Source organism: Procambarus clarkii, chromosome 56 (genome assembly GCF_040958095.1).
Source record: "Procambarus clarkii isolate CNS0578487 chromosome 56, FALCON_Pclarkii_2.0, whole genome shotgun sequence".
Classification (NCBI taxonomy): domain Eukaryota; kingdom Metazoa; phylum Arthropoda; class Malacostraca; order Decapoda; family Cambaridae; genus Procambarus; species Procambarus clarkii.
The window spans coordinates 17,911,889-17,924,782 of record NC_091205.1 but is presented as its reverse complement, the minus strand read 5'-3'; the positions used below and the strand labels follow the sequence as shown (position 1 = coordinate 17,924,782).

Genomic DNA, 12,894 nt, shown 5'->3' with positions numbered 1-12,894 from the left:
CCAGTAAAATAGTTGAATGTTTCAAATTACTCACTTGAGTTTACTTGGACCTTGCCCATAGCCTTTGCCTTCGAGTTTTCTATAAAAATTCCTGAGCTTTGCCTCAAAGTCCCTTCTGTGCGGGGCTGGTGCACGAGCATTTGCCCTTGCCAGTCCTGGTGAGGCTTGAGGAGATGGTTGTGGGGAGCCACGAGGAGATATACCAATTGTTGGTGGAACATACGACATGATCTCATGTTCAAACAAACTGCGGGTAATAAAACAGCTCATTAAAAAAAAAATCTAAATACATTACTTCTTTTTTAAAATAGGTTATTGCTACAATGTTCAGTGTTATCATAGAGTAAATATAAGGATCAATTTATAAATTATTTTATTTATGCAGTCAAGCACACTTTTTAGATATTTACTAGTTTGATCTTTTACTCTTAAGAAGATAATTCAAAGAGTTACTATGATTCATATACCTAAGTACTATGGTAAGGTCAACATCGTGACTGAGTCTGTCCAATGCTGTGGTGCCATCAACTCTAATAGCTGTGACCTTGTCTCTGAGGGCTGGTGAAGTACGAAGACCACTATGCCTCTCGCAGAGAATATCCATAATGTTGGCCTGACGAAGCCAAGCAACCACCTGTATTGCCAGAAAAAATAATAAATTTATAAGATCATAGCTAAAACGAGAAAATTATTTAGTAAGAGCAGAATTTTCAAATAGAACATACAAACAGTGATCTTTTAGTGATAGCTTCAGTGCTCTTCAACACTTAATACATGCATCAAAATGAAGTGCATTGTGCAGAAGCACAAAGGTGTTAGACAACCTGCAAGTGTCCAGTCTTGGGTTCACTTTTACACCCACTGATATTAAGTTACCCATTCATGTAAAAGCAGTATGTGTGCACTCCAAAAAAGATTAATACAGTAAATTAAAATTTTATAAATTACAAAATAACCTAAATTAAAAAAAAAAAAAAAAACGGCGTTGAATGTAATGAAACGCCATTTTCTGGGTGAGACCTGGAGACTTTCCTGAATGAAACTATACCTGGCTGATGTATATATATTAGACCGTGGCAACAGTCAATCAAAGGAGTTCTAAGCCTACCAGGAGCCAGAGCCAGTACCTGGCCCCCTCAAGAGAGGCACGAGGAACAATGGGCCTAAAGACACTCCCATGTAATTGGAAGCAGTTTTTGTTTGTCATCTACCAGGTCAGGCACCCAGAAGGAAAGGAATTTCAAAACAACCTACTGCTAGTCAAAAAACCAGCGTTGAATGTAATGAAACACCATTTTCTGGATGAGACCCAGAGGCTCCCCGGAGCTTACCAGGCTGATATGCTAATGTCAGACTTTGGCATCAGTCATGTGTATGGAGTTCAATGGGCCTACTGGGGACCACAAGCCAGAACCTGGCCCCCCTCAGAAGAGGCAAAGGGAGCAATGGCCTATAGAAACCCCTGTGTGGTTGGAAGCATTCTATGTCTGCCATCGACCGAGTCAGGCCGAGTGCCTGACCCGGTCGATATCCACTCAGGTCAGGCAGGGTGGATAGCTGGCATGTGGGGTCTGGGGCTCCCCCTTCCCCCTCCCGGGGAGGGGGGAGCTGCGCAGACAGCGGCGAGGCGATGTGTGATGTCATGATCGTTTGCTCGTTTCGTTTAGGGGAGTTCTATCCAATTGTTCAGCTTTTGGTAGTAATATTTTCACCAGAATAGGGGTTTGTTTTGGGATGCTTACCTTTCTGCAAACGAAGAAAAGACCACCAGGAACGGAAGAGCAGAAACCCCTGTGCTGGAGCAGAGCATGAAAATCTCTGACCCGACCACCAGAGGCCAATGCCAACAAGAAAAGAGCCATAGAAAAACAGTCCTAAACCGAGGGGGGCCACCCCAAACTGAGGAGAAGAGAGCACCCAGTGCAACGACCAGGACAAATCAGGTGGCGCATGAGCAGGCCGGTGGTGAAAATAACACCAGAGAAAGCTTGCGGAACAGAGCAGAAGTGACATCCACCCCAAATACAAGCCGCAGCGGTTCCGTCAGCACCACCCGGAACGAGGCGACAGTATCTGGCATAAAAGGACGGTCCTGAAACAATCAAGAGAGAAAGGACAAAACAACCTACGAAGAGACACGTGCCAAAAAGACCGCCAGGAAATTTCATACTGCTGTCGAGACGAAACACACAGGTGGGACACCAACTAAGCCCCCTGATCATTAAACAAGTGGTGATAAACCCACGTCAAAAAGACCAGACACGAGAAACAGAAAAGATCGAACCAGCCATGTACCGGACCGGACCAATCTGTTGAAAGAGGCAGAGCTGTGGGAAGACCCTTGGGTTCGGACATTGAGCAAGATAGGACTGAAACCAGGGTTGGGCCGGCCACCTAAGAGCCAACAGGAATACTCATCCCTGCTAAGTCGCCCTAAGCTAACCAGGACCAGGAGCAACAACCGAACTGGTGGGAAGAGGTACAAGTAATCCTAACCTGACCAGTTCAGCCGAAAGGCAGGCGTGTGGACACGCAAGGTGCCAGATCCAAACTGGAAGGAAGGCAACGCAAGTGGTAAGTGTCACTCCATGACAAGCCCCAATCCTCCCAAAGCCCCAATCCTCCGCAAGCCCCAATCCTCTCAAAGGAGAAGAAAAGAAGCAACGCTACTGCAAGCCGGAGGAAAATGACCCGAAATGCCCACGAATCATGGGACCAAGCAAGAACTAACAGCGCGAGCCTCCCCCCTACCGCCCTGCCAACAGGGCGAACTGTGAAAGGGACGACGACCCCTACGCGAGCCCAACTGACACTCAGAGCGATCACTGAGCCAACGACTCCGTATGAGGGCCAGGCCCGAATCTGGCACTACTGGCTTACGACAACCGAAAGAACCCCGAGACCTGGTGTGACCCTTCTGGGCAGGACTCGATGGCTCCCCCAGAGAACCTACATGTCCGACATAGGCCATCAACAAGACGAAGCCGCCTGCAGAAAATGCACCACCACAAACTCTGCAAACAGCAATGGACAAAAAGGGGATGAAAATCTAAAAACCAGGGCCCAAGACGATTTCAAAATATGGACAAGCACTGCCTGTCAGCACTCCAGGTAAGAAGTGAAGAACAGACACCACCTCCCTCAGAAACGGCTCATACAAATTCACCAAGGCAGCCGGCGCCCAAGCTGCCAAAGCAAGCACACTGGACACGGGCCTGGAACCCAGCTCCTCCACACCCACCATTAGCCAGTCTGAAGACAGCTCCAGCAGAGAAAAGAAGCGCAAGACCGAAGACAAATGCCCACAGGCGCACTAATACTTGGCCACCAGGGATGCCGAAAGGGAGGGAACCGGCACGTGAAGCCGCACCTGGCCGACATCATAAGGAAGGATGGGGGCGAACAAGCACGCATTGAGGTGCTCCAACTCACCACCCCCCCCCCCCCGGGAAAACCTGAACGACCGTAGCCAACTCTCGCCATTCAACCATTCAAGTGTGCAGTCCGACAGGACGAATGCCAAGCCCCCAACAAAAGAAGACAGTCTGCCTGCCAGGAAGACTCCGGCACCTTGCAATGCACCCATTAAGGAAAAGAGGAGCCAAACTCGAAAGAAGAAGGCTTCATCATTGAGGCGTAATCCGGGGCTCGCAGGAGGTAAGCCTCAAGGGCCTCCCACACCTTCCTCAGTGGGATGTGGGAAGCCAAAAACCTCCAGAAGGAGGGAACCGAAGAACCCAAGGGAACTCAGAACCGAAGCCGGGGAGGAGTCAAACTCATAACAAAATCATACAGGGAGGGGGATAGGAAAATCCCTCCCCCTGTAACAAGCCCCGCACCGAGGGTACCAAACACCCAAGCAGGGACAAGTGGGGCCGAGGCCTCCCAAGTCAACTCCTCCCTAGCCCCGGAATCCTCTACGTCAAGATCCGGGGCCGAGCCGTCCTCCAAACCCTCTGCCTCTGGAGAAAAAGAGTCCACTGGAAAAGCAGGAATAAAGGGGACCCGCTGGCGTGGCCCAAAAGCTCCAGCAGGAGGACCAGGCTCGAATGCCTCTGCCGCCGATCTGGAAGGGGCAATCCCCGAAGCCGCCCGAATCTCACTACCATTATTATGTAGTGGGGCAGCTGCGGAGCATCGGGAAAGGCAACCAACCTCGCACGTTGCTGCAACCTAAATCTCACATGTAACGCTAAAGCTGCCTGCACCCTAATATCAGTCTCAGTGGACTGGGTGAATGGAGTACAAGCAAAGAACACCACTCGCAGGACTCCGGGTCAAAGGTGTCACTGACCCCAACAGGCAGCAAGGCAGAGGCAGACAGTGAGTGTCACCCGAGACAAGGGGACAGAGCAACCTTCAAACACGCACAAGGTGAGGTGAGACTCAGAGGTCTCCTACATTGGACCACTGAGCCCCAAAGGGGGGTTTCCAGGGCCCTTAGGCTGACTGCTAAGGGAAGCCCAGGCGAGGTACTGCAAACCGGTTATCCCAGAGCTACCAAGCAACTAAAAGCTGAACCCCTGTGACATGTGCAAGCATGGGGACCTAGTGGAGGGGCCACCAAAATCCTACAAGTGGTCCTACCGCCACACAAGGCAGACCCCCACCAGGCAAAACAAAACAAAAGAAAACCCTGCAAAAGCACAACGTCTCCAGGTGAACAGAACCGGTTGCTATGCGTATATCAGATAGCTGCACAGTACCTTGTGCCCCAGCCAGCGACGAAACTACCTCCTACCCAAGGGCAAACAAGAGTAAGAACCTCCACAGCTGAACCCCCAAGAATGGGCAATCACCGAGCAGCGAGAGAACCACACGGAGGTAGCTGTTCCTGAACGGCTCATGGAAGATAACCCTGAGGCCACAAAGGCAGTACTTACAGGGCACCTAGGGACCCTAGGTGCATGCAGCCCCAGTACTCTTGTGTTACTTCTAGCTCTCTCGCCACCAAAACAGAGCAACAACACCACACTGCAGCACTGCGCAAAGAGTGGCGCCAGAGCGATCGACCGTCACCAACACAACAGCCTCTTGAAACTGAGGAGAGATGCCGGCGTGGAGATCTGGGACCCCCTGATCCCCTTCCCGGGAAGAGGAGGGGTTGTGCAGACGGATGTGCGGCGGTTGTGGTGACGTCATGTTTGTTTCCTTGTTTTTGATTGGGGCGTTATGTCTGCTAGTTCGGCTTTCAGTTTGCAATTTTTTGATCAGCAGTAGTTTGTTTTGAAATTCCTACCTTTCTGGGTGCCTGACCTGGTAGATGACAGACAAAGACTGCTTCCAATTACACAGGGGTGTCTTTAGGCCATTACTCCTCGTGCCTCTCTTGAGGGGGCTAGGTTCTGGCTCTGGTCCCCAGTAGGCTAAGAATTCCTTTGATTGACTGTTGCCACGGTCTAATATATACACATCAGCCCGGTATAGCTCTGGGGAGCCGAAGGGGCTCTCCACAGAAAAAAGTTGAAAACTTATACAATTCTTTTTAAAATTATTTACTACCCTTTTTCAAAGCATTTCTAAATTAAATGACTCCCAAGCCCTAGGGTTGAGATAAGATTTAGACATTACCTAAATAATAATATTTACAAAACAAAATGATAATGGGTCCTTTCCATGTGGCCACCAATCATTTTATTTTCATTTCTCACTCAGTATTGCTAGAAGCAACCCACAGTATTTAATTTCTTAATCAAGATATAAGAATATACATTTATTGTAAAACAGGCTTTGAGTGCATATAAAACCAGCATTGAATGTAATGAAACGCCATTTTCTGGGTGAAACCCGGAGGCTCCTCAGAGCTATGCTGGGCTGATGTGTATATAATTAAACCGTGACAACAGTCAATCAATGGAGTTTGAATCTGGCACCTCATGTTTTCACACGCCTTACTCAGGTCGTGGTGGCCCACCTTGCTTCTGTTAGGTGTTTGGGTTCTGGCCTACCTCGATGACTGGAAGGTATGGGCTTCCCAGCCAGTCCGCGTGTCTGCTCGCCAGGGATCTGGTTCTTTCCCAGCTCGCCAGGTTCGGGTTCCTGGTGAACTGGCAGAAGTCCCATCTAGTTCCCTCTCAGGTTCGGTCTTGGCTGGGTCTTGTGTGGGACACTCGGATTACTTCCTTGCCTCTCCCTCCAGTGGCTCTGCTTCGGCTGTGTTCCCACCTTTGCCTAGTTTTTGAGGGGCTCCCGGATCATGCGGCGATTGCTCAAGGGTTTTTGTGGGAGCCTGAACTTTGCCATGATGGTCTACTCACCGGGTCGGGTTCGGCTTCGTCAGCGATTCTGGGTTCGTCAGGGACGTCCCTTCTGCCTCTCTTGTGACTGCTGGGTTCAGCCTCTGGGGGCCTTGCACTGGTTGCTGCAGTTGCCGGCTTCCTCTTCGGGTTTTGGGAGTTCAGTGTCTTGGTGCCTACCCGAGCCCTCGCTTGAAGTGTTCACAGATACGTTGTCTATTGGCTGGGGCTTTGTGACAGGTGCTCACCAGGCCGGCCAGGGTCAGTGGGGTCCATCCTTCCATTGGACTCGCAGCACGGTGCGGGAGTTCGCGGCTGTGCGGCCAGTCGTTCTGGAGGATTCTGATCGCTCGCAGATCGATGATCCAGCGCCATTTGGACAGTTCTCCGATGGTTCACTGCCTGATCCACGGGGGTTCGCTAAGGTCCTTGGCTCTTTGAGGCTGGTCACTTCGGGTGACTCGTCTGCTGAGTTCTCGAAGTTTGGCTCTCCAAGCAGTTCACATTCGGGGAATGTCCAATGTCCTGGAGGACCTGTCCTGGTTCATTCCCTTGTCCACGGAATGGACAGTCGACGCTGAGTCATTAAGTTGTCTCTGCCGGACGTTCGGGACCCTGGAAGTGGACCTCTTCATGTCAGTGTGGTTGATTCATCTCCCGGTATACGTGGCGCCCTTCCCCGACTGCGAGGCCGGGGAAGCCTTGGGTTCGACGCCTTTTGGCAGAAATGGGCGAGAAGGGGTTACATATACCTCTTCCCCCCGGTTCCGCTGTTACTCCAGGACCTGGCTTGCTTGGAGACTTCCAAGGAAGAGCTGTTCTTCTGGCTTCTTGGTGGCCGGCACAGCCTTGGTTTCAGGCGGTGCTTGCTCGGTGTCAGAACCCAAGGGTCTTCCTGCAGCTCCGCCTCTTTCAGCAGATCGGTCCAGCCCGGTACAAGGATGGTTCGTTCTTCTCCTCGAGTCTTCACATCTGGTTTTTCTGACTTGTGTCTGTCATCACTTGTATGGTGCGCACATAGCTTCGTTGATGGTTTCCCACTTGTGTGCTTTGTATTGGCATCAGTATGAAGTTGTCTGGCGGTCCTTCCGTTTGTCCTATCTCCGCGTAGGTGTACTTTGGTCTCTGATAGGGTTGTCGTGTCCTTTCTTTCATGGTTGTTTCAGTACATCATCTTGATGTACATACATCATCATCGGCTGGCTGGTGTGTGGAGGTCACTCCTCGTTGCTTTTTGACTCATAATAGCAACTCAGTGGTTTGTTATGGTGAACAAAACATGCAGATACTTATATATAACCTGTGTATATAGTGTAATAGCTGACAAAGTATTTGTTCACTGCTTGATGAACATAATAATTGAATCAACAATATGCACACCATATTTTTTAGAACAGCGATGATTCACTCATTTTATTATATAAATATATCACACTACACACTATTGAATAATATTACAGCCAAAAACCTAAGAAAAATCAATCAGAGATATTGAAATAATTAGGTAATTATCTCTTTGTGGCCACTCTGGCCTGACAGCTGGTGAGCAACAGACCACCTGGGATGCACGCTGAGTCAGCGTCCTGTTTTTGGCCAGACTTTCCCACCCTATAGCGGGCAATATATGCCGCTTACGATTTTTTTATTATTTTACCCCATGATCAGAGAACACAAATTAACAGGTTTAGAAGAAAAAATAATTTTTTTTTTTTTTTGGTATGTGCCTGTGGGTGACAAATGCTAAATAGCCCGGAGCCACACTAGGGTTAAACCTTATACCTTTAGTACGTATAATCTTTTATACATATCGAGCTATTATACATTGTTCGATCATTACTGTGAGGCAATACAATTGTCATCCTTATTGCTAAACCCATCCCCTCTATACAGCTCACTATTCACCTTTGAAACTAAACAAAATCTGAACAATACAATTTGACCCACAATATATGTATATATTAGGGGAAAAAACAGGAAACCTCAAAATTATCATAAATGGTCAGATTTGACAAAAAATTAAAATGTTGCATTGATGAATAAATCTACAAGGGTTTTAAGAGGGTTCAAACTTACGTACAGAATGATCCCAGACACGCTTTAATCGACTGAACCACGACGTGTGTATTTAAGTAAGGGCGAAGAGGTAGAATAGCTTGTTGACAGAGTCTGAGTGCATGGGGGGAATTATGTAAAACCCCGATTTATGTCTTGGAGAGACTGCGGGATCCGTGTGAGAGCAGTAGCAATCCCGGTTGCAATTCTTTTGACCATGTTATGGCTCAGTCGATTAAGGCACATCTGGGATCATCCTGGACGTAAGTTCGAACCCTCATCACGGCCCTTGTGGAATTATTCATTTGATATATCACGCAATTGTGATTTCTGTGTGTATGTCACATTGCATACACACTGTGCATGTCACTAAAATCATCAGAAATTCCACCTCAGAGCATGTCACCATGTACTAAGCAGTACATAACATTCCTAAATCATGTTCTTTGATTCCATCTTGATTGTCATAGTTATTTCTTTACTGGTTACCTGCTGTAGTGCATACTGGTTCTCACAGGTCCATACTGAGCCCTGTGCAAATACTGTAACTTAATATGTAGATGTCTTAATTTGTTATCATTTAACAATTATAATATTTTATTAGAGTAATTAACTATTAAGTCTACTTGCTAGCAGTACTGAGTGAGTGGACAAATTTGGCATTATAATTAATTTACCCGTCATGTCTTCTTAATGCTTTCATATTAACAAATGTACAATAGTCATAACATGTGGCTGAAATATCCCTATGTTATCACTGCTGAACTACAATATATCACCTTGTCATTGTAGGCAGTAGGAATGTTAGGGGTGACGTGTGCAGCGATGCCACCACAAACACTGCCAATTGTGGTAGGTGGGCGTGGCGGGGGAATGGGAACCTGCGTGGGGAGTGAGTCTTGGTAAGAGCTAACTCAGGCTACCTCAGCTACTTGCTACACTGCCTCAGTGACCATACTGAAAGCAAGCTTCTACAAATGTTTTATGGAACATTTTGGAGTATTCTGCTGTCACCAGGATTCAACATTATGTGCATTTAAATGTAAGCTATTTACAGTACCGTACTCTTTTTATACAATTTGAAATGCTATTCATATAAGTAAGACTGATAGTCTTTAAGTGACAATAAGATCAGTACTACATGACATAAGTTGGAATATTCACTAATTTATTAGTGAACTCTCACAAGCCAAGAGTAGTCCAGTAACAAGTACCCAGGTGTTTAACAGTATGCTGTTAAATAGCACATGCTCAATTAATTAAAATGATTATTAGCCAAAGAATGTACATTTTAAGAAGTACAGTATAATAAAATAATTAAAAAATAAGATGTTGTACAAATAAGTATAACTAAAAGAACTAAAGATTGCAGTGAAAATTAAACATTAATAAAAGCATCATTACTAAGCCACAGTCCACTGTACAGTATTGTTATAAAGAAATTCATGCAGCAACATTTGGTACAAAAACATACAAATTCTTCATTCCACTAACATAACAGATAATAACTTATGATTAATATGGCAAATGTGTATTCCTTAAGTTTTATCTATAATCCGGGAGGGAACGGTTCAGGAGAAAATGCTTCCTGACAATGTGAAAGGTTCTCCATCCTCCAAGTTGAGTCTTAGTTTGTGTTATGATAATATCATATAGAATTACAAATGACATGCTGTAATTTTTAATTCTCTAGGGAAAATTTTATTGCATTTTATGCTCATAAATTTCTGGTAATCTGCCATAAGCCATAAAATTATGAATATTTTAGACATGTCTCACACAAAAATTATGGCCATTCCTTGCTGGCTGGATTTTGTGTAATTTGTGTAACATGATTAATATCCTGTGTAAGGTACTTAGCAGGAGAAAGCACTAAGTCTTACAATGTGTAAGCACAATGTATAATTGGAAATTGACATACTGTACTGTATCTATACCTGTGAGAGACTTCAGACACGTCTCTGATTCCTCTAACTATTTGCAATATACTGTATTGCAAAATACTGTACTGAACTCCCACAATTTCCCAGCCACAATATACTATTCCTTAGGGGTTTATAAGAAATATCAGGTTATTGAACTTTAAACTAAGAACCTTGCCTAAGGAAACAATTGAGGTAAAAAGAAACAAGAGAAGGTAGAGGTTCTTTTATAGTAAACAAGCAGTACTGGAGGTCATAGCTACAAAACTGAAAAGCATTTATGGAGGAAAGATAACTGGAAGCACTTTTTTATGAACAGAGTTGTAAATGGTTCGAATAAATTCCATGAGGAAATTGCATGCCTAAACTAATGGAAGTTATATCACTATTTTTTATCACAAATATACTACTGTAGTAAGATGGGACACTACCTGTAATTAAAGCAGGTAATAAAATACAGGTAATAATATACAAGAACAAGTACACATGCGCACGTGAACACACACACACACTTTTGTTTGTGTTCTGATCTATTTAGCAGTGCCAGGAACACAGGAGTCACTGTAGCAGGCTCCAGGAATATCAAATTCCCCAAGTATTGGGAACAGGTTGAGGGCTGTAAATGGTGTCCCAGGTTGCATAAAGGTATAGGGAAGTTTAAAAGTAAATAAGATACAAGAAATAAGTGAAGGCGAGTGAAAATTCTGTTGGAAAAGTTTATACTCCATAACAAATGATCGTCAATAACAAAGATGGCCGCCACGACAGGGAAGGTAAACACACCAACAGATGATTGTTTCAAAGGATTCTTGCCACAAGATATAATGAAAGGAGGTTTTCTTGGCAGGTTAGAGATAATTGAGGATATGCTAAAGAAGTATGAAGAAAAAGTACTTGAATTATAAGAAAAAATGGAGCTCATAGGAGTGAGTTAAAAGGAAGTATTCTTCAACAAGGAAACAAAATTATTGCCTCAACGGACAAAATAAAGATTCACGAGGAACAAATCAAGGAACTAATGAAAGGAAATGAGGTATGGAAAGTGAAGAGTGGTGAATTTGACAACATTAACAAGAAAATAGTCTCATATGGTAAACAACTCCAAGAAACTCTAAAGGCCAACATAGAGTTAGGCAAAGATATGCAATGAAAAATTTCATGGACAATTATAAAAAGAAGAGGTTAATAAAGAACTAGAAAGAAGAAATAAAAAGAGACATATGCGCAAGTTGTAAAAGAGAAGGAGACGATCAAGGAAGTGTGTTTGGAAGTCAAAAGCAGAAATGACCAACAAGAAGCAGAACTTAGGCAAGCAATTAGGAAAGAGCAAGTTACCAACAGTAAATTAGTACAAAACACTGTAGAAGCAAGTCCATAATAATTTTCAGGTGTTTAGAAAAGGAAATATGATCTAGGGTGGACAGAGCAGCAGAAAAGATGAAAATCACAGAGCAATAGCAGTTTTAGAAACCCTCAATTCAATGAAAAATGTCATTGATTTTAGGATAGGAAAATATGAGAAAGACAAGAATCGCCCCTTAAGGGTGACATTTAATGGAGTGAAACACATGACGGAAGTGCTTAGAAATGCCAGGAAATTTCAGAATGATGAGGTTGGCAAACTTTGGTCAATAAGACAAGACCTTTCAGGAGGAGGACAGAGGTAAGCTGAAAACAAACCTCGATGAAGCGAAAAGTCATGAGAGAGATTATAGTAAGGGCAGATAGAGATAAGTCACAATTGTTGGTACTGGAGGACTTCAACTTGAAAGCAATAGACTGGGAGACCTATGAAGTAAGAACGGCGGACATTTGGACAGGCAGATTTATAAACCTCATTCTGGAGACATTCATATATCAACACGTCAAGCAGGCCACAAGAATGAGGGAAGGGGATGTTCTGCCAGTACTGGATCTAATATTCACCAGGAAAGAGATGTTTGACATCCAGTACTTTCCACCCTTGGGGAAGAGTGATCATGTCCTATTGAGATTAAATATGATATAATCTAGAAGAGAATGGGGACATTGAAACAGCTGATAAAGTCGATTTAAAGAGAGCACACTATGGGAAACGTAGATTTTTTTATCGAGTTTAATTGGACAGACTTGTTGCTAGGCAAGGAAGTAAACAAGATATATATACCAAATTTTGCGAAATATACGATGAAATAACAAACATTCATACCAAAACAGAGATGCAAAACCAGAAAACAGGAGTGGTTCAACAGAAATTGTGAGAGTGTCAGAGAGAAAAACCAGCATTGAATGTAATGTAATGCCATTTTCTGGGTTAGACCCAAAGGCTTCCCGGAGTAATATGTATATATTAGACCATGGCAACAGTCAATCGATGGAGTTCTAGGTCTACAGGGGACCACGAGCCAGAACCTGGCCTGCCTCAGAAAAGCACGAGGAGCAATGGCCTATAGACACCCCCTCATGTGTTGAAAGCAGTCTATGTCTGTTATCTACCAGGTCAGGCACCCAGAAAGGTATGAATCCCAAAACAAACTACAGCTGGTTAAAAATTGGAAACTGAAAGCCGAACAAACAGGCAGAACTCCCCAATCAGAAAACAAGCAAACAAGCACGATGTCACCACAGACACCATGCCGCTGTCTGCACAGCTTTCCCCTCCAGTTCCCACGTCCAGCTACCCATCCCCAGTTCAGAGGCTGAGT

At 44.8% G+C, this 12,894-nt stretch overlaps 1 protein-coding gene across 1 annotated transcript in view; it reads right to left on the bottom strand.

Moving 5' to 3' along the window:
* Nucleotides 1–12,894, bottom strand: part of LOC123770665 (uncharacterized) — a 149,048-nt gene that overhangs the window by 17,140 nt on the left and 119,014 nt on the right. The window contains 3 exon segments of the mRNA XM_045762729.2: nt 35–247; nt 468–634; nt 9,068–9,169. Coding sequence (XP_045618685.2) covers nt 35–247; nt 468–634; nt 9,068–9,169 — 482 coding nt within the window.